At 34.2% G+C, this 23,699-nt stretch overlaps 1 protein-coding gene across 1 annotated transcript in view; it reads left to right on the top strand.

Moving 5' to 3' along the window:
* toy (paired box 6 protein twin of eyeless) overlaps positions 1-21,628 on the top strand; it is a 96,683-nt gene extending 75,055 nt beyond the window's left edge. The window contains exons 9-10 of the mRNA XM_023164406.2: positions 12,603-12,805; positions 20,748-21,628. Of these exons, the coding sequence (XP_023020174.2) occupies positions 12,603-12,805; positions 20,748-20,836 (292 nt within the window). The 3' untranslated portion in view covers positions 20,837-21,628. The remainder of the gene's footprint in view (positions 1-12,602; positions 12,806-20,747) is intronic.
* Positions 21,629-23,699: the final 2,071 nt, after the last annotated feature.

The following is a 23,699-nucleotide window of genomic DNA, read 5'->3' as shown; positions in this document are numbered from 1 at the left end:
ACTTCAGGTTCCATTCGACCATGGTATACTATAGCCCAGATTTTGTTCTCTTCAATGCCTATATAAAATGAGCAATATGTTTCTGCAATCCTATATTCTGAACTGAAAATATCTACATCTTCAAATTAATGAATATATGATCCAATTATAATCAGTCTCAAATATATTCCAGAACTTCTCAAAAATGCTAGTCTAGACCACCAGTAGCTCCAAAAGTTCGTAAATTGCAGTGGAACGACATAGAACAGTTTATGGTTCAGTCGTTGAGCTGGAGTAGTTTGAAATATTATTTGTCTGAGTTGGGCATCTCATGTTACTTCTATCAGTAGTCAATGAACGCACATTTTCAAGAGTCAATTTGAAAAAATACCAGTCCACTTATTTTTGAAACCCAAAGCATATCAATATTATCCTGAGCAGTTTATTAAAAGTACTCAATTTCAAAAACATAGTTTTTCATGAACATTTACCAAATATTAACATAATGAATGGATCTCTTTCTTAACTTTAGAGTAATCATGAATAATCTGACAGTCTATCATTCCTTTTAGTTCCACTGGAATTTACAAATCACCAGTAGCCACTGCTGAGTTATTTTTCTCTCATGCGTGAAAGACCATATGAAAAAGGGACTCCCTACTGTTTCATCTTGGAAATGAACTTGGGGCTAAGCTGGTTCACAAAAGACACTGTTGCCAGATTTTTGTTGAAGCGACATCATATGTGGATTCACTCTGTTTCACGAATTATTATTATGAATATTTCGTAAAAGAAACTGTTGGAAAAAATAGTAAAGTCATTACTAACTTATCGTTTGCATTAAGCCAAACTTTAGTTGGAATAATGAAAATAACAAAAGACATTGAATAATACCAATTGAGATGGGCTCTATAGTTTCAATCAGCTCGTAAAACAGTTTATTTGGAGATTTGGTTCATATCAACGTACATGATCTGTTAAGAATATGAAGAAGGCAATGGTCAGTACCTGAAGTAATAATCTAAATCACTGTTTTGGGGCCAATTATTCACAAAAAGTATTGATCTCGATGAGTTTGTGAGTTCCGTTTACTATCAGGGGTGCATTAACATTATTAATAGTTGAAATGAAAATTGTTTCAGTTATGTAAAAAGTTGATGAAAATGAAATTTTCACCATTTTCATGCAAAAAAGCACTAACACCCAGAAGGTAAAAGTCGAGTTGATGTCAACATACCATATACCACATTTAAGCATCAAGCATGACCTATATGAATGGTTTGATGTTGCGATATACGACAAACAGATCAAATTTTATAAAATAGTAGTTGATACTTCAAATAAAAAGAAAACTACTGCGGCAATTACTTAGTCAAGTATAAAATTATATGAACCTGGGGTCTGAATGACTTCATTATTATGATGGAGAAAAGCATTGCTTACACTCAAGGAAGAATGAATATCTCGTTTCTAAAAGTAATCAAAGGCCCTAATTGAATGAAAAATAAATCAAACACCCTTTTAGTAAGTGCTAATGATTATATAAAGTAATACAAGGTTCGTAGCGTAGGAGAAGTCATCTTTAAAAATGGAGTTTCAAGATGGGATCTGTATATTTCGTGAATTTTATTACTAACTGAATAGAATAAATTACTTTAACTCTAAATTAGGGATATTTGCTAGACTGTAGCAATAGACTGGTATTGCTTGAGAATCTTGGAGTTCTTAGCTGTTCTTAGAAAGGGTTCATTGTTTTGATCCGGTTTGTAACATTTTCAACATGAGGAAGGAAACCGATGCCTTTTTTCCTTGATAGTGTCTACCGAAGTTGGAGACGAAACAACAGGCATAAAAGCCTTCAGACTACTGCTAAAGAATCCAGAAAAAATCTTGAATAATAGTATTATCCTCAGTTGCATAAAAAATGGCTACCTTATTGCAGAATCGAGCTGAAAATTAAAAAAATATCGAAGATCAAAATTGTTAACTTTCCAAGTTAGTTGTTTTTGATGCACTTAAGTGTATCAATGTCCTAGAAATACAATACGATGTGGCAACAGCGTAGTGTCCTTTGAACGGATGGACAGACTAATCCGTCGGTGTGCCGTTGACGTGACGTGACCGCTACGAGCATGTCACGTCATTCGGATTCCGACGGACACCTTTGTTAAAGCGGGATTCTAGATGCGGGATAAATGATACGCGGACCACTGGCGCAACTGACTGACGTCTCTTATTCCGAAGAACCAACTTTGTTGTACGTGTCACTACTCATTTTAATGTGGCCAGTGACAGGTTCATAAATATTTTGAATAAATTAACCTGGGGTGAAGACGGGGTCGAACTCTAAAATAATGGAAAAGAAATAGTTATTTGAAAAAGCAGACATCAAACAATGGTTGAGCATAGAATGAATAGAGTTGATTTGGAAATTGCATTATCATCTAGTAGCATGGGCTATATATATGTAGAAAATACAGGGTGTGACTAAATAAGTGAAAAACATTCAAGAAGGTGATTCCTCATCGAAAAAAAGATAGGATCTTTCATATAAAGAAACTTCATTGGAGCATCCCTTGTTAAGATACAGTCCCTTAAAGGGGGTACATAAAATTTTTTCACAAGCACTAAAAAAGTTACAATATTGAAATTAACCTGACGTTTTGTACTACCAAAAAGAGGGGCCAGTAATTTATTTGGTTTACTCCATGGTTTTAAGGGGTGGAAAACCAATGTAACTTTTTGTCTTATTATTTGTTTACTATTTAAAAATGTATTTCCGATAGCCTATTTCATTCTAAACAAAAAATGTCCCTTGGGTTTTTTGCCCAAAATGAACCAGTTCGCAGCAAAAAATTATTATACGAACAACTACAGAGCTACATCGTCTTAAATGCGAAAATACAAAACTAATCTATCTAGTAGGTCGCTATTAGCGATAGTGACAATTAAATTGGTATGACGCTGTCAGTTTGTGAATTTTTGAAATTGAATGAATACTAATTGTGTGTTGTTGTTCTGTTCTTGATTTGTTACTTTAATAATTCACTTGTTATTAAAATTGCATACACAAATGAGGAAATGGCTGATATGCATTACGTTTACGATCTGTCGCAGGGGAATGGGTTAGAAGCTTCTAGAAGATATGCTGAAATGTATCCTCAACGACAGCATCCTTCACATAAAATATTTGCTCGACTTCATCAACGATTAAGAGAATATGGTTCATTCGACAAAAGAACGCAGGATTGTGGTCGCCATCGAGAAGTACGAACACCATAGATTGAGGAAGCAGTACTTAATTTGATTGAAGAACAACCTACTACTAGTACTAGAAAGATTACTTTCCAGCTAAATGTTGATCATATGACGGAATTTCGAATTTTAAAGGAACAACTCTTATACCCTTACCATCTGCAACGAGTACAGGCACTGTTACCGCGAGACTTTCCGAACCATCTTGAATTTTGCAATTGGATGCTGGAAATGATTAGAAGAAATTGTGACTTTCTGAAGACGATAGAATCCACAGACAAATGTAGTTTTTCTCGAGACAAGATAATAAATTTTCATAATTACCACATATGGGCTGATGAAAACCCTCACGCTATTGTCGAAACTAACCATCAAGAACAGTTTTCTCTTAACGTGTGGCTCAGAGTTATTGGGGATGATTTGATTGGGCATCATTTTCTACCTCCTTGATTAAATGGTGAGGCATACGTTCAATTTTTAAAAGAAGTGCATCCAGTACTGCTGGAGGAAGTTCCTTTGGGCGTCAGAAAGGATATGTTTTTATGCATGGTGGGGCTCCCGCCCATTTTAGTCAAGTAGCACGTCAGAATTTAACTGAAACATATGCAAATCAGTGGATAGATCGAGGAGGACCACAGAACTGTCCCGCTCGATCCCCGGATCTCAATACTCTAGATTTCTCTATTTGGGGCCATTTACAGCATTTGGTTTATCGTACCAACGATGCGATGTAGAGGATTTAAGAAACCGCATCATCGATGCGTGCAGGGTAATCAGAGAGACTCCAGGAATATTTGAGTGAATACGTGGCTCAATGCGTCGACATCCAGACGCATGCGTAATGTCTGAAGGTAGACATATTGAACATTTACTATGATTTCTATATGTTGTGTGTTTTGATATCAATAAATAAGTTTTGTTTATTACCCTATAATCGTTTAATGCAAGTACTAACTACAAAATAACAATAAATCCAGTTCGCATTTATGACGATGTATCTCTGTAGTTGTTCGTAAAATAATTTTTTGCTATGAACTGGTTTATTTTGGGCAAAAAACCCAAGAGACATTTTTTGTTTAGTATGAAACAAGCTATCGGAAATAAATTTTTAAATGGTAAACAAATAACAAAAACTTGCATTAGAAATAAATTTTAGGGGTTGCGTTTTCCACCCCTTACAACCATGGGGTAAACCAAATAAACCACTGGGTAAGCGTCTTTTTGGTAGTACAAAACGTCAGGTTAATTTCAATATTGTAACTTTTTCAGTGCTTGTGAAAAAAATTGTTATACAAATTTCATGTACCTCCTTTTAGGGGATGTATCTTAACAAGGGATGCTCCGATGAAGTTTCTTTATATGAAAGATACTATCTTTTTTTCGATGTGGAATCGCCTCCTTAAATGTTTTACACTTATTCAGTTACACCCTGTATAACAGATCAATTTGAAATTGTAATAATGTAAACCAAGTGTTGGAGAAATGCTTGACAAGTTCAATTTACCTTTGCTATATGAAAAATACTGGAATAGAATTTTCGACGATTACAAACTCAATATATATATATATATATATATATATATACAGGGTCCTGCAACAGTGGCGCGGTGTTCCATATCTCTATATAGGAAGCAGATAGGAATCTAATTTTCTATAATATTACCTTATTGCTCGAGCTCGACAAAATAAAAATATTGGCGGTCACACAGGGTGTTCGATTTTTTCTGGGCGGATCCCAACTGTGTCTTTTTAAATGGCAACCTATATTTTTTATCGCTTTTTCGGTTTCTTCATAGAAAATAAAATAAACTTTATGTATATCTGCACTTCGAAAATATTGACGGTTTTCGAGATATCTAGCATGACAGGTTTTTTTTTCCAATATTCGTCACTCAGAATATTTGAAATTATAAAGTGGTGCCAAGTCCAGTTGAAATTTTTTTTTGGTCGAATATTCTACATTGGTAACTCTCTCAAACGATATATCTGAAATCGACCTGTGATATACAGGGTATGAAAAACCGCTTGCCAAATATTGTAAGTGAAAATTTGCAAAATCTTCCTTATATTAAATGGAACACCCTGTATATTATTGATCCATAAGAAGCGCCAACGAAACCTCTACAAATTTCATTAGGTATTCCCTATGGCTAAGTTCAATAGTTTTTCTTAAATGAGCATTTCTTTCGAAAAATGGTCATTTTTTCAAAGCGAAACCCATTTGACGACTCATAAAAATATACGAAAGATATCTTGTTTCAATTTTGTACATTAGAAGGTGTCCAAACAAATATTTTTTAACGAAATAAATGTATGTACCTATCACTTTTTGCTAAATGGAAAATTATTTTTTCATTGGATGCAGAATTTCACTCATAAATCGTGCAATATCAAACCAAACAAGTTAAAAGAAAGAAACATTATAAATAACTATTTTTTTCATGTTATTATATTCATTCAGAGCTTGAGTTCTAGATATTCAAATTTGTCAACTGGCAAATTACAAAACTACAAAAGGGAGAGTTTAATTAAGGTTGATAATGAAACTTTTATAAAATATGTTCAACATGTCTTCCATTTTCTTGAATGCAGAGCTGAAGTCTATGTGTGAAAGACTGTTCTACCCTGCGCAAGACAGCTGGTGTAATGCTGCGAAAAGCATTCGTTATTCTAAGTCGCACATTTTCGGAAGAAGTTGGTGGCTCAACGTAAACCATATTTTTTATGTATCCCCATAAGAAAAAATCTAGTTTCGTCAAATCTGGTGATCTAGCGGGCCACCGTACAGGCCCATTCCGTCCTATCCATTTATTGGGAAATACTTCATTTAGATGATCTCTCACTTCTGCCGAATAGTGAGCAGGTGCACCATCATGTTGTAACCACATTCTATTGCGGAGGTCAAGAGGAATATCATCTAACAAACCTGGTAAATCATTTCGTAAGAAATTGAGATACATTGCACCATTCATATTTCCCTCAAAAAAGTATGGACCAATTACATATTCTCCAATGATGCCTCCCCAGACATTTATCGACCACCTATGTTGATAATCCACCTGTCTCAATAAGTGAGGATTTTCTGTCGCATAATAATGGTAATTATGTCGATTTACAAATCCATTTTTATGGAATGTCGATTCATCCGACCATAAAATATTATAGGAAAAAATATTCGTTTCGACGAATTTTGTTCATGGCCCAATTGCAAAATCTCACTCTTTTCTCGAAATCAGCATACAGTAGTTCTTGATGTAACTGAACGTGGTATGGATGCAAGCGATGTTTCTTCAATACTCGTTGCACTGATCTCTCACTTATATCCACTATTTCCCCAATTTGTCGTTGACTCCTACTAGGATCTTCTTCAACAGCAAGAAGAACTTGCAATTCATTATCTTCATTAGTAGCTGGCTTGATGCGCTCATGTTTGGAATAATTAATAGATCCAGTTTCAACGAATCGTCCCAAGACCTTTCGGAAAGATCTTTCATCTGGATGCCTTCTATCTGGATACCGTTGAGAATAAATTCTACTTGCCAATAAACAATTCCTGTCTGATTCACCTAATATGAAAATCATATCAATCAAATCACTTTTTGATAACAACATTCTGATGAAATTATACCGACAGTTCAACTTCACGATTGACTAAAAATTTCAATATTCATTTGCAGCCAAATATTTTGTTCTGTCATTTGCCAGACTACTTGATTTCCAATAAATATTTCATTCGCTGAAAGGTTGTTTTAGACCGAAAGAATATGGCACAAATTCCGAGATTTTTGAAATTATTGTAACTATTCAAGAACGTCCATTTTGTGGTGTAATTCGCAACTTGTTTATCTAGCAACAGGTAATTTTAGGAATGGGCGATATTTTGAGGAAAGGGTATTTTTTGTATATTCTTATCAGTCGTCAAATGGATTTCGCTTTGAAAAAATGACCATTTTTCGAAAGAAATGCTCATTTAAGAAAAACTATTGAACTTAGCCATAGCCATAGCCATGAAATTTGTAGAGGTTTCGTTGGCGCTTCTTATGGATCAATAATATACAGGGTGTTCCATTTAATATAAGGAAGATTTTGCAAATTTTCATTTACAATATTTGGCAAGCGGTTTTTCATACCCTGTATATCACAGGTCGATTTCAGATATATCGTTTGAGAGAGTTACCAATGTAGAATATTCGACCAAAAAAAAATTTCAACTGGACTTGGCACCACTTTATAATTTCAAATATTCTGAGTGACGAATATTGGAAAAAAAACCTGTCATGCTAGATATCTCGAAAACCGTCAATATTTTCGAAGTGCAGATATACATAAAGTTTATTTTATTTTCTATGAAGAAACCGAAAAAGCGATAAAAAATATAGGTTGCCATTTAAAAACACAGTTGGGATCCGCCCAGAAAAAATCGAACACCCTGTGTGACCGCCAATATTTTTATTTTGTCGAGCTCGAGCAATAAGGTAATATTATAGAAAATTAGATTCCTATCTGCTTCCTATATAGAGATATGGAACACCGCGCCACTGTTGCAGGACCCTGTATATATATATATATATATATATATATATATATATATATATATATATATATATATGTATATATATATATATATATATATGAGCTGTTTTCTCGGGTTTCGCTCCGTGTTCTGTGTATTTTCTCCCCATAAGGATTATTTTCACAACGTTTCGGCAAAGTCTCATTTGCCATCTTCTGGTGATGTCTGGTTTTTTCAACTAGACAACAAGTCTATATATATATATATATATATATATATATATATATATATATATATATATATATATATATATATATATATATATATATATATATATATATATATATATATATATATATATATATATATATATATATATATATATATATATATATTTATCAAACTCAAAAACTGAGATCGTTTATCCAAACGATGCCACTTTGGTAAGCCCAAATAAATAAATTACAACACAAAACTAATATTTTTGCATGTGCTGCGAAAACTATTGATGAAACATAAAATAATAAAAGTACTACATATTTGAATTTCTACAAAAAGTACGTGGTCCATTATAGGTAGTTGAGTCATAATAACCACTTTTTGTTTAAATTAGTGAATCTGAACACTGATTATCTAACTGAATAGTTTCGTGATCATGATTGTGTACATGTCAATTTTCCTTTCAAAATCGAACTATGCATTGAGAAGTTATGAGAGTAATAAAGCCTTAAGAACTATGATTCATGATAGACTCACAACTGTGAACTCAATTTTTATGTGAACATTTTTTGTTGCGAAAGTTGTCGATATATTCATTACTTCTTCAATATTTACCTGAAGTAAAATTCTCCACTTGCAATACGTAACATGTCTGAAGGAAAGAAATGGCTATATTTTTTGCCAGAAATGTTAGAAAAAAATGTTAGCAAAAAATTACATGATTCGTTGATTCTAACCAATTCGCGGCGCATTATTAGTATGCCTGTTACAGAACCATTTGTGTGTCAGTTATTGTGTTCTCCATATAATTTATTTCAGATGTGATTTTCACTCTTTTTATTTCACGGTTTCGAAGCAATAACAAGCTTGAACACTCTACGTTAAAGTATTCAGTTTTTACTGCTGACATTGAAATTTGCTCATTGCTTGGCAATGTTTTTCTTCTGGTAATGGATTTTATAAAAGAAAACTTTCATGAAATTAACAGGAATCACTAGAATAGTCCGTCAAAATTCATAGCACCACATTCTTCCCTGGAGTTCAGGAATGACAATCCACGTTTCAAAAGAGTTAATACTGATTGAGTCAAAATTGAAAGGGGTATCTTTTGGGAAAGTTTATTTTTTTGGAAAAAACATTTTTTGCTTTCACTTAGTCGGTCGGTAGCCAGGCGGTTCGACGTAGGTGCTTTGTTCACTCACTCGAATTGGCTGCTGTGTTAGTCGGTGGTTCAAGCCCTAGTTCGAACGATCGATTTTCACTTGCTATCGTCCAACCCGTGTAAGGAATTACACGTTAAAAGGTGAGATCTCGTTAATCCTTAGCTCGCACAAGTTTCGACTTCTGAGGGTTGTCGTTTGTAGGAGTGCGACAGCTGGTTAACGGAAAAAAAACAGATTTTAAACAGAATTCAAACAGATTTTGAACTTCTTTTGAGTTTTTTCAGAAAAACTTGAATCAATCAAGTATAAATTGTTGTTGAAAATTTTTTTCTTCGTTATTCAGTTACAAAATCCAAATTTCGGGGTTCTTGCGGAATAGTAGCACTGATTTATGTTCATTTCAATCGGTTATATAGATGCTTAGCAATCGCTCAGCTTTCAGTTGTCTAGCCTTCACCTGTATCATCATTTTCAGCAGTGAGGAAAATACTTATCTTTGTTTATCACTTCAGATGACTTTTGTGTGACTTTACATTATCCAGAACTGATATTCTTGGTATATCTGAAGGTTGTAGTTTGGTATGTTTTTATTGACAGGTGTATAGAACAAATCCATTTTGTTTTAATTGAATAGAACTGGCCGATACTTGATGAAAATCCATATTGAAAAAACTAATCAATACAGTTTATTGTATGATTTTCACTATAAGGGTTTTACAAAAACCGCGACACGTGTTTCGCAATACAATAGCTTCTTCAGTTTATGCTTGAAGAAGCTATTGTATAGCGAAACACCGGAAGGCAATAGTACTTTATGACAATAGGAATATTAATATCATAAGGAAATATCGTTAGTTTCTGACAATGGCTATTCACTAATCTTGAGTAATTCCAGACTGGAATTCTGATCAAACTCGTCTATGAATTCCAATAACAGTTCAGAAGCTCGGTGCGACCAATCGTTCTAATGTATATCGAAGATTAGAAGGATTAATTAATTAAGCGCCCGTTTCAACTGCATCAAGTCATTTCACACTAGGTGGAGCGACTAATTCGTTACAATTCACGGCTAATTCACATTTGCTCAGGAATGATAAGGCCTTTACCACATATTCATCGAACAAGTGTTTCTAGATTTGTGTTAAGTGTTGTGTAAATAGCTTGCAGTGATTTTTCGCATGGTTTGGTCAAGATGGTATCGTGTTTTGTGCGTAAAGTGGGAAGAAAAGAAATTGATATAAAAAAAAAGTTTTGAGCTTTGGACATTTTCAACCCAACCTGATGTTTAATATGATTTCACCTTAATCAATATTAACACATATAATGCAAAAAATATTCACTGATGTTTACAAAATAAAACACAAAAAACGATTCTTACATTTATCTTAGAATTCATTTTTACCAATTCATAATTAGTACAAAATAATATGACTGAATGAAATTTATTAACCTCTAATTATACTTAATTTCTGTTAAATTCGAAAATATGTGCCATAACAAAATTTAATTAGGTACGTCCTACAGAAAATATAAAAAATATACATACTCTAGATAAGAAATAATTTTTCATACTAGCCACTCACTAGCCAAAGTGTTATAGATTTTTATAAGAAAAAACTCCGTTTAGCTGTGTTTTGATAATGCATCTTCGGTAGCTTGATGATGTTTTTGTGTTTCAGGGTAATGTAAAATGTTTCAAACAGTAAATTACTGAGTAGGTATCATGATTTATCATGCATTGCTTCAATCGGTAGAATCATTATCCAAATGGTATTTTGATCTGAAAATATATTCATTGAACATGAACTGTTCAACTTGGGAGACATTCTTTATCAAATTGATCCATTTATTATCAGAAAATATGGATCGATATTTCCATAAATAAAAATATGACTTCATATGGAACTTGAAGAAAGTCCTTGAATTATTTTTGGTGAGGAAATGTAATTTGTCACTAATGCAGCGTCATGATAGTTTTGTTGTACCTAAATTTTATGACCTTATAGTTATTTAAGAAATATTCCAGTGTTCTTGCTCTTCCAGTCCTATTATCCTGGAGAAAAGTTATATTTTTAAATATTTTTATCATATTTTCTTTTCCTCTATTCTTTAATTTTCAGTTGAAATTTTGTCGAGGTGTGTTAATTTCAACTTTGAGCGGCACAAAGGTAATTAAATTCACATATTTATAAATAAATATTCTTCATACTACCTCTTAAGTGATCAAATATGATTATGTTGAATGAAAATTTCTTCATTTTCTATTAATATAATTATAGTTGTGTACTAGCCTAACGATCTATTCAGAGGGGAATGAAACCTTTTCGGCTTTTTAAATATATTATGGAAAGTGCAAAAGAAAGATGGATAAAAATGTTATATAACTACTTTTTCGCATCCGCCGAATGGTGAAATTATACAACACAAAAACACAACTTTTGATTGCTGACCATCTTTGGGGAGGATAAATGGTTAACAGAAAAACCAATTTTGAACCTTATTACTTTCTGTATCGATCCCGTGAATGATATCTGTTTCAATTTCATGATGAATATGTAGTGAACAATGTTTATTCCTTTTACAGCATTTCATACAGTTATGAAGAAGTAAAGTGCAAACATTTTTTCCAGTATAATATTAATCATTTTCTGATCCACTTACATTGAATAAAAGACAATGAAAATGGTCTTGAAACTAAAACGAAATTAGCGTATATGTATCTGTAGAGTAGGGAGGGTGAGTGTGAGCCCACAGCACTTAGGCCACATGTGACCCATTGTACATCTTCCCGAGGAGTTGTTCTCCTAGGTCATCGTCCATCCTGTCATTTCCAGGAAGGTGGATAGGTCACTGGGAGACATCTCCTTTATATCGGCAGGTGTAGGACAAGACTCACCGAAGACACACTCTCTTATTGACGATAACTCCAGGCACTCGCATAGGACATGCCCGACAGTCTCATCTTCCTGTTAAAACATCCTGCATAGGGGTGTGTCCACTAGCCCCATATTATGGAGGTGCTTCCTTAGTTGACAGTGGCCAGTCAGAAATCCTACTGTTAAGCGTAGATTTTTCCTGGTAATTGCCAGATATTTCTTCGGCGCCAGCTTCTCAGGGTCGCCCAAGGTGATCCTGACAAGATTGCATCTTTTGATTCCATCAGATATCTCTAAGGATTGAGAATGGGTGTAACGTTTGGCTAGTTCCGCAATTGTCGAAGTCATCAGGCCGTAGGTGACACTGGGATCCCACGTTGTGGAAATTAGCATATACGCGGGAATTTCAATTTACTGAATTGTTGAAAAAAAGTGAACTGAATAATCAGAAAAAAAAAGTAAACAATTTTTAATAAATACATGATTCCTATTCATTACATTGATATGGTTTTTAAGATATCTCCCTCACTTGTTGAACGTTTTATTTAGAACGCACTATAGAAACTCTATTATTCAACCCAGTTATGTTTGTTACAGTTCGATGCAGAATGGTTTGTCGTCGAGTTGCCTGCAACAAAGGGAAGCAGCAGCCTACCCGTATATGTTCCACGACCCTCTACATTCCTTGAGCTCATCATATAATTCAAGAGGGTGTAATCCGGCGGTTGCACATGCACAGGCTACAACGCATCCCACGTATGCATCAAATACACCTTCCGTACCTGTATCTGCTGGCACTGGTGAGTTAACTTAACACCATTAAGTGTTTTTTCTTGTAATAATGGGTGTCTCGTGAATTTGATAATAATAGTAGATTTTATCCATTGAAGAAATGACAAAAAACACATTGAAAGTATAAACCTATCAAATGGCAGGGTTCATTTCCTGATCTTATGATAAATGACTTGGTCTTCCATTCAACGCTTGAGTAAACTTTTGAATTATTCATCATGATCATACTCTCAACATTTTCTGATCCAGAGGAAATGTTACTGGCCCTTCTCAGGGAGAACATAAACTTCCTCATGGTCAACATGGTGAAATTTTACGTCTACAAAGTTATTTGATTTCTCTTTGCCAGTTGTCTGAGGTAGGTGGAGTGCCAAGTAAGAACCACTTTGGGGTGCACCCAAAGGGTTTGGAGACTTTCAATCTTGGTCCTTCACTCCTATATTGATCTAATCATTAATCTTCAAACCATCAGTATATCAGTGCGTTTCTATCCGTCTTCGGTTCTTAAGAAGAATGAGGATGAGTTCCGACATGAGTTTCAGTTTAATAAAATCCAGAAATTTCGTATTTCTCTACATATTTATGTCTTGTATACTATCTGGTGTATTCGAATGCACTTATTGCTACTTTCGAGCACTAAGGGAATCAAATCCGCGCGAAAAATCTTGGGGTTGCTACCAACCCAGAAAAGAATATTAACAACATCATTGGAACCGAAAGAACATTTGTTCAAAAAACACACATTGAATAGAAAATTGCCATTTTCCATTACTCATTCAGTCATATTTTGCAATATTAGATGCGACGATCAAAATAGTCTTCACTCAATACGTGTACTAACTGAACCATATATGGATGGAACTTGTAATTTTTCAATATTCGCCAGACCCTTGTTCAACTCACGCTCGTCGCAGTGGAACTTGTACTGATTGCCAAATTTGAACCCTGCTTATTTTCATTTCGAATCGCAAACGATTTTCCCAGGTAGATGTCCGCCTGGATACCGTTGGTTTACTGGTTCGGCAGCTCATTCTGATTAATTTTCAAACAAGTGATAGATCGCCAAAGATGATAAACGGTTTTTTATACATTCTATTGATATGGGAACCAAGTTGCAGGGGTTTCCCTGGAAATAATATGGAAAATAACAGACGTTCCAGATGTAGGACTAGTTTTTTTTGCACCCCCATGACATCAGTAACAACCTGAAGGAGTTAAGGAAAACAATAAAAATGAAGGAAAACAAGATGGCCGCCAAACCAATTTTGAAGAGTAGAACTACGTAAAGGTTAGGAATAACTATTTCTAACCTTTCCTTTTAGCACCACTGAGCTTAGTGGTGCTTGAACAAATGTTGTACGCATCAAATCAATTGAACAGACTGAAGGAACATGTCCAGTGATAGTTTTAACATAATTAACTGATAGGAAAAAATGTTTTTGAATACTTCACTTTCATTAACATACACCAAAAAATAGATTATTGACTTCAAACTGAATCAAACCAATCAGTTGTGGAATTGACCGCGGTGATAGTGCGCCTGACTCACGATCGGAGGGCCGTGGGTTCGATTCCCACGGCCCTCCGATCCGAATGAGATAATTTATCTGGTTGAAGCTGGAATGATTCTGCAACCGTGTTAGAAATCACACGTTGAAAGGTAAGACCTCGTTAGTCCTTAGCTAGTACAAGTTTCTCAACTTCTGAGAGTTGTCGTTCGTATAGGGGAGACAACACAACCTCGAGCTGAAATCTAATACTTTTTTCCCTTGTATAATAAATAACTTATGAATAGACAGTTTATTACATTACACAATTCATTTGATGAAATAGTTTGTCGCCACATCTACCTACCTGGTTAGATGAACAAAACTACATGTAAAACTTGATATTGTGATTCTGAGAAAACAGTTACGTTTTTTATAAAATATGTGGATCTCAGTATGAGTGTTTATATTGTTGGATTTCATTCAATAAATTTTTTTTTGGGCATGTTAATCAAAGTTTGTTTTGAAAATGCTCTCCACTATTCATTTATTCTCTTGAATTCAAAAATGATAATGATGATCCAGGTCGACACCCTATTTGAATTTCATTCCAAGTTGTTAAGACAATCTTTCTATACTTCTAACCCTGGTGTCACAACCCTCTCAACAACATATTCCAAATGAACAAGGATGATTTTCTTGTCGCTCCAGCTGGTGTATCTCAATCCACTGCTGCTTTTGACTCGTAAAACATGGAATAAGGGTGCCTGAAGAATATCACAAAATTCTCTCAGGGTCATGAGATGTTCCTGAAGTATCATCGCAAAACTGCGAGTCTCGAAAAGAAATGGAAAAGAAAATTCCACATAATAATATGATGTATCTCGGAATGAATTGAGAAGTAGGCACCTATAAGGAGAGTGATAAATGTTACACAAGGATACTTTCAATACTCAGGAATAGATCGAGAACAATGATGATAACGTTATAAGTTCAATGTAATTTTTGAAAGCACGTTGCTTGCGAATAAAAATGGCACAGGCACCATGAACAGTTTATGAAAATTACGGACCGATAAAAATTGTTTATTGCTCATATTCACCCTGATCCATTCAATGACAAGTATTCTCAATTAGAGATAAGAACTATTTTAAATCGAATATTTCAAAAAAATTATTATTAGCTTTGAGTAAAGAACAATGTCAATATTAAAAACATGCAGTAAAATGCGAGATCAGTCTCCAGTTATTCAATAAATATGGCTAACCAATTAGAAATATTTGCGAAAGGAATAATGCAATAATTTGAAAGGAGAAATGTTGACAGTTGATAAGCATTCCGAAAGATCAGAAAACTGTTCTTAACGACAAGCCTGAGTAATGATGATTATATCTTCGGTGGTGGGTATCGAGGTTTGGCATTGTAATTGACTGCATTGAGAAGCAAAACAGCATTGTCTGGTGACACGAATGCGTTATTTCGAAGCTCTAGTTTCAATAAGTTATAATGAGACTTTGAAATAGTTGAGTTCTCAAATGAGGAAAGATGCAGGAACAAATCGTAATCCGTAGTTTTTATTTAATCAATGAAGTCGCTCCGGAGCGCCAATTAATTTTTATTGTTGTATTTATTTTATTTTTAAAATAATTAAATTTCAACAAAGTAAGCACGAACATAATCAAAAAACAGATACAACTAGACTATAATACGTAACATAAAATGTTGTAAAAGCAAGGAAGTGGTATAGAGTATATTGAATCACAATTTTTGAATGTAAAATTTCTTGCTAAAACAGTACATCTTGAAATATAATGCATGCAAAACTCACCTAAAACCAGGTACCCCATTCGTGAGTTGTCTAACATATTCTGATAGTTTCCCCAAAAGATTCTCGATTGGCGCTACTTCACAATGTGAAAGATTCGATCTTCATATACAGCTGATTTTCATTTAGCAAAAAGTGTTTCACATTCACAACTCAATTTAGATAGCAAAAGGCCTGGTAGAGGTATGCACAGATACATCAGAGCGCAACTTAGGCTTACAGATTTCTTTTAGTATAATCTATATATTACTTGTTGTTGCCCGCGGCGTCGCCCGCGTAGAATTTGGTAGTTGTAGTACTAATTAGTACTATGTTGCTGTATCGCTGCTGTTCCAATATTTCGACAGAATCAGAATTAACGAACTTAGGCGTGCGCAGCGTTATAGAACAGCGCTTTCAAAAAATTGTTCTACGGCGCCATCTAGCGGCGAGTTACAGAAAAACTGATAGCCTAACAACCTCTATGAAAAATTACTTATACATGTCAAGTTTCATCACGATCGGTTGAGCGATGTAGAAGTTTATCACTTACCAAAGAACCAACCAACCAACAAACATCCATTTTTATATATTAGATTAGAATATGTTACAACTCGCCTCGCAGATCAATGAATTATTCGCCATACAGCCAAATGCTTCAAAGATTTTCATTGTCGAAATAATTTCCAAAGACAGATATAAAAAGTTCCACGGAATTTGGTTATTGTAGGACATAACTAACTATATAGACCGCCATATTTTTCAATATACGGGAACCCTCAAATAGAAGCTAACAGATTTTGAAGTGGACGAAATAGGATTTGCGCGAAGTAGAACCAAGTCTCCTGGTTTGAATGAATTTTGGAGTCTTGAGGGATGCTGATCATGATCTATTTATTATCATATGTTACAATATTGATTTATTGAAAGGAATGAAAACAATTTTGTCTAATTTTCACTAGTTATTTTATTTTTACGACCGGTTTTATCACCTTATCAAGTATGAAAACTAACTGATACATTTGAAATCTAAAAACGTGGCTATATAGGGAGTTTGTAGGTGAGCTGGATGGGAAGGTAATTAAATGAACTGGGGTGCTTACCTTAAAAATTCTACACTGGAGATTATAGACATTACCGCGGGGTTGTCAAACTATAAAGTCAAGAGTGGAGACCTACATAAATCGAGTTGCTCGTTTAGGGTTATCTATTTCGGGTTTTCAATTGATTTATTAATTTCCGTGGTTTCCAACACTCATACATATATACAGGCCAAACCGCTAGAAATTTTGAAGTAAGGCTCCGTGAACGTTAGTTTGGACAAAACATCTATAATGTTTCAACATCTACAAAAATTAAAATAAAAGATGAGTAAAGCTAATTTCAAAATACTACACACATATAATAAAGGGAAGAAAATGAATGTGTTGGAAGCCATGCAAGTTGATAAATCATTTGAAAACCCGAAATATATAACCCTAAGTTTGGCAACCTCGGTAATTTCTATAATCTCCAGTGAATATCACTCGAGTTGTATCCCAACACCAAACACCTCTACACGTGTTTATTGGGATAAAACTCCAGTAATATACACCAGAGGTTCCAAACAGTGCATCAGAAGTACATAATATCTTTCGTGTTGATTTTTATAGTTGGCACCCCTGTTTATTCAGTTACCTCCCCATCCAGCACACCTACAAACTTCCTATATAAATATATAATCAGGTTTTTATATTTCAAATGTATTGTTTAGTTTTTACACATGATAATAACTAGTAGAAATCAGACAAAAATGTTTTCAATCACTTCATTAAAGTGAACATGAAATTCCACAAAATGAAAAATTCATCAAATACACAAATAATAATAATGATCCACTGAACAGCAACACGCATTTCCCACCTTTATTAGGCTCCATTAATAATGACTCAATTACAGCAAAAGCCAAGTTTGAAGAAACTGTTCCCTGCAGAACTGCTCTATAGAACAGAGTTGTGTATGTCGACTGTAAATTACGATTTTGTATTCAAGAAACCAATGCGATATGGGTTCTTAAGGATATCTCCACCAGTAAAATACTGAAAACAAAAAATCGAATATGGAATACCTACAAACAGCACTTGAATATTCAACAATGGAGAAAGTCAGAACCTCTAGAAATCAGGCTCTTCATAAATCCCCACGGTTAATAATTCACATCCCAACTCTTCGACTATTTTCAGAACAGTCCCGCGTAGATTTTCCTCCTGGGAATCGTCATTCACGTCTTTATCGAGCACACAGTGAAAGGTACAGAGACTGAGGTTAAGCGGACTCCCGAGAGAGAAGGTACCAAACGAAGCTTGCAACCAGAACAACGATGTCCCCACCCTCGCTTTAGTTCGCACATTATTGAGCGTTTGTCGAGCCGAGAATTGGAAAACCACCCTCCACCGCCACACTTTAAACTGATCACGGACAATGAAATTTACAGCGACGAACCGGGAAAACTGCTAGACTAGCTCCTTTTCCCGATTTTAGATTTGTACAATGTGTAGAAGCGAAAGAGCAAGAGTAAACATTTGTTTCTTTACTAAAACTTGTTTTATCTTTTGGTTCATATAAAAAATTGGTTGGTTAGGTAAAATTGTAAATTACGTTTAGAAATCAATTAGACGAATTGGACTGTGCCACGCGCCAGAAATACCAAAAAAAATTTTTCTACTCATATCTCGCTAATCAAGTATCAGATGAATGTATCAGAAGTAACAGATGAATTGATGGCAAACATTACGTCAGGTGAATTACATTGACTGGATATATATATATATATATATATATATATATATATATATATATATATATATATATATATATATATATATACAATTATTTATACAATTACTTACTTCATCTTCATGAAACACATTTTATGAAAAAATATTGGAAAACAAAACCCTTATGCTTTCGAATTTCGTTTTTATGGCCTTCATTTCGAATGAAATGAAAATAAGTCTAACTTTATTTGTAACTAATGTTACTGCAGTTTCGTCCTATAAGGACATGTTCAAACTTATACATCAAACTAACAACAACATTTGCACTAATATAGCACCCCTGTAGGTAATAATAGAGGTACTTGGCTTGATTGAGTACCTGAATTTACAATTTACAATGTGGATGTGCTAATTTGAAAACCGATGAGTTAACCGAATCGATTTGATCATTTACAGGTTGAACCCGCAATGTTTATGCTTGTGAATTTCCATAGATTCTAAATAATTGAGTTTGTAAACCTTTCTTGCATAGTGTGAAATTTCCATATCGTTTAGATTCGGGAACTTGTGGTTTCATGCCAAGGAATGGTTTGAAAACGTCGAATCATTTTTTCCTAGTCTAAAGGACGTTTCATGTTCAGCAAACCGTTTTTGGAAATTTGCACTACATTTTCCCACACAACCACTATTACACTTCGGACAGATAAGCTTATGAACTCTAGATTTCTCCAACTTGTTCACCTTATCTTTGGCATTGAAAAGGAAATTAGATAACCTGGCATGTGGTCTGAATGCCACTTCCACATTGTTTTTTCTGAAGAAACCCGCAATTATCTCTATTATTTTTGCAAAATATGTTAGAAAAAAAACTAATCAAGTTTATGCTTGAAGAAGCTATTGTATAGCGAAACACGTGTCGCGGTTTTTGTAAAACCCTTAGATATAGCGAAAATCCTACAATAAACTGTATTGATAAGTTTTTTTTCAATATGGATTTCCATCAAGTATCGGCCAGTTCTATTCAAAATATGTTAGAGTTACCCATTTCTTGATTTCTGGTTTGACCTGCGGGTATATTAATCTGTAACTGAATTTACGGCTTTGTTTTCTGACTAACTTCTGGATAGTATCTGCGATGAAACCATTTTTACCCTCAGGTCAAACAACCAGAAATCAAGAAATGGGTAAGTCTAACATATTTTGGAAAAAGAACAGACATAATTGCGGGTTTCTTCAGAAAAAACAATGTGGAAGTAGCATTCAGACCACATCCCAGGTTATCTCATCTCAAAGCCAAAGATAAGTTGAACAAGTGTCGTGGTTTTGTAAACTGTCAAGTGGAAATCCCACACATCAAAGTGGTTTTTGAATACCTACGTAATTCTGTCATAACTGAAAACTACATATATGTGTATTATGTGTGATATTTCTGCATTTCTTATGGTAACGTTTACTGAAATCGATGGGATGAACTAGACGTACGTATTATGGAAAGTTCATGATGGGTATGTAAAGAAGAAAACGTCAAAAGAAAAATGTTGTTATATTAGGTAGAGGAGGTTGAGCTAAAATTCCCCAATTTATATTTTTTGCGAATATCTTAAAAACGACCATTTATAATCTCAATCTGAAAATAGATTTTTATTAGCGCCTAAAATAGATAACGTTAGTATGATTAGACGACTCTGATTGTCTGACGTATCTAAGGTAGCAATGATGGAATCAGTAGGAAGAACTGGTCTGTATGATCACTTTAAGGATTTCCTGTGTTTGGAGAAGTTCCAATTGTTTCAATTGACAAATTTAAGAAATTACAGTTCAGCTATTTCAAAAGTTTTCGCACTCACTCACAATCACCCTCATATTCAAGAATAATGCTAATACTCGCTTTTCTTCTTTCCAGGTGTCATATCCGCCGGTGTGTCGGTGCCAGTTCAAATCCCCAGCCAGTCCGCCGACCTCACGTCGAGTTACTGGCCTCGAATTCAGTGATCTCAGCTCTTCGGGTTTCCTCCACCGAGCTTGCTCGTGCCCCAGGAAAACCCGTCCCTGCAAGCGACCATGACGCCCCCTATCATCAGCGCGCCGCCACCTGAAGAAGCCACTTAATTGAGGATGGTGACATCTCTGCTTTACCCACGCTTCGACAGGTAACTGTTGCCCACAACGCGATTGAATCTCGCGGCTTCGTTAGCCGGACTGCAGGGTACTCTGTGCATAGTGTAAATATTTGAGGGGAGTTTGAATTTGTGGACGGCGAACTCTGTTGCCAAGGTAATCAACAAGTGAGGGCAATATATGTAAATACTTTGTATAGTTCTTTAAACGAATGTTCTCTGTAAATTTTGCAATAATTTGTCGACGAGACTCGATTAGGAAACTTAAGAGACCTTTAGTTGGAGTTTCGACTTGGGAATTTTGAATAAGGGTGGCCATTCTTAATAATTTTAGCTGTCCTCACAATGTATAGGACATCGTTCCATCAATTTAGATGAACTCCCACAAAAAGTAAATGAAATAAGTTTTAATAGTCGACAAAAATATTTACTTCATAAAACACAAATTTCTTAAAAAAAATTCGTGACATTGGTATGAAATTTGGAATATTCTAATTTACACCGAGATATATTGAAAAAAGATGTGGGGATTCTGTAGAGGATGTGTAACTCCTAAATGGACGCATCCTTTAGGATTTGGATGCTGAAGACACTTTGGGTGTCTGTCGTTTTAATTTCACTTTTCTCTCGGGAGAATATATATATATATATATATATATATATATATATATATATATATATATATATATATATATATATATAATAGGTGGTTTCATTTATGTCTCGCTTGCATTTACGCAGTTATTTTTATTAAGTACTTTTCTTGGTTATTTACATTTTGTCTTCAATCGAGGACCGCCTGCCCGGTGGTACTGACGATGCCCAATAGGCTGAAACAGCTGTCTACCGGTGGCTCTTGAATTGAAATCAATATGGGGATGATCAGAATGATACTTATTTATTTATTATATATATATATATATATATATATATATATATATATATATATATATATATATATATATGAATATATGGTGAGACAATTGGATTATCATTATCATGGATAATGATATTAATTTTGATCAAATAATGGGTCGGTATATTTATAATGGTTCTAAAAAGAGACTGAACTCATCGGTAGATCGGACGCCTTTGTCAGCATGATACATTTGGATTTTTTTCGAAGTAGGAGCTTGACCTCAGCTTGATTTTTGGCATTGAAAGAGGAGACCCGACCTCTGTCACTTACAATGATGTCGCAGAAACTACTCTACTTCTGCGCGTACACAAAGATAAACCGATGCATGAGGTTTTCTCTGTTGATATTGAAGATCTCTATTTGTTAAAACACAAGACATTTGTTTTTCTCAGGTCAATTATGATGAAGCTGAAAACCAAGAAATTTATCTTGGCCTGCTGAGATGGTATCTTCAACATAGTGTGGCTTTATTACCATTTCAGCACGACGCGACATATTGACGAGGCAAATACTCTAGAATCATTTTGGCTAATACTTTCTGTATCGCTTCAACAAATAATTTATTTTAGGGACATTTAATATCTCTGAGCATATATGGCTACTTGAAATATGATAGGTACCGCTGGATGATTTTGTCTTGTTGATTTCGTTAATCTGAATTTTATTTTGATTTTCAAGAAAGAAGCAGTGAAAGGGTGGTCAAAAATGTTTGTCTATTTTGACTATTTTCGAATCAATTTTTGGAAACTGTACTCAAACTTAGCTGAAACATAATTTTAATTTAAATTAACTGATATGAATCCTTGTTTATGAAGGCTTGAACAAAATTTTACAAACCTTGTGGATTTCTCGAAGCGATATTTTTAAAACAATAATAAAAATTTTGAAATGAGACTTCTATGTAAAAAAAACAAAATGGTTGTTAATTCTGTTGATGGGGCGTTTCCTATTTCTTTATTCTTTTTCCCAATATGAAATTTTGAAAAAAACGCCAAAAAGTCCTTTTTGAGGTCACACATTAGGTAATGACAACCCTTAATCTTTGTACAAAACTTTCAATTGAGTTCTCGAATTGTAACATAGCAATAACTGTATCTATTTAATTTAAATATTTATGAAGTAATGTTAATATGTGTACCAACTGTGTTAATAATTTTATATTCTTTAGGCACATTTTTTTCCATAGTAGCCCAATAAAGACATCCTTCTCAAGAAGTTGAATTTTCAAAAGGCTTGTATCAAGAAATGAAACCACACGATTTTTTCATGTTCGATTACTCAACATCAAAACAAAATTTTCTGGAATAACACAAATAGAATATTTCAATTACTATGAGAAAGTGAATTCCATGGTAGTGAAAGATTATTGAAGCGAACCTTCGATCATATAGCATAATAGATATATCTTAGTAGCCATTGAAGGTTCAAAATGGTAAAGACCAATCCAAACGGGGTTTTACCAAGGCTCTTCTTTGTTTTGTAATGAGACATGAATTTGTAAAATTGACTTGTTTTGACTATTTGAATAGCAGGAATTGAATTGTAACCGATTGAACGATGAAAAATATCCAGAACCACCATTGAATCGTCATAATGCTGATTTTGCGAGGTTCATTTGGATTTTGTTCCAGTCATATTTGAATAATTTAAACTTCAATTTGAGATTGTCATGATTGGGTGATAGAATGTATAGTGATATTCGAAAGTATTAATGATAAATGTTGTGTAAATTCCTGTTGCTGTGATTAATTTTAAACAAATTAATAATTGACATACATTACAGTTAATGTAGGAGTAGTAAGTACATACTTGTGTTGTT

The sequence above is a fragment of the Leptinotarsa decemlineata genome, unplaced genomic scaffold (assembly GCF_025532065.1).
Source record: "Leptinotarsa decemlineata unplaced genomic scaffold, Ldec_3_MD MMD2_P_RNA_scaffold_6, whole genome shotgun sequence".
In the NCBI taxonomy this organism is placed as follows: Eukaryota; Metazoa; Arthropoda; class Insecta; order Coleoptera; family Chrysomelidae; genus Leptinotarsa; species Leptinotarsa decemlineata.
This window is presented reverse-complemented; position numbering and strand designations above follow the sequence as displayed.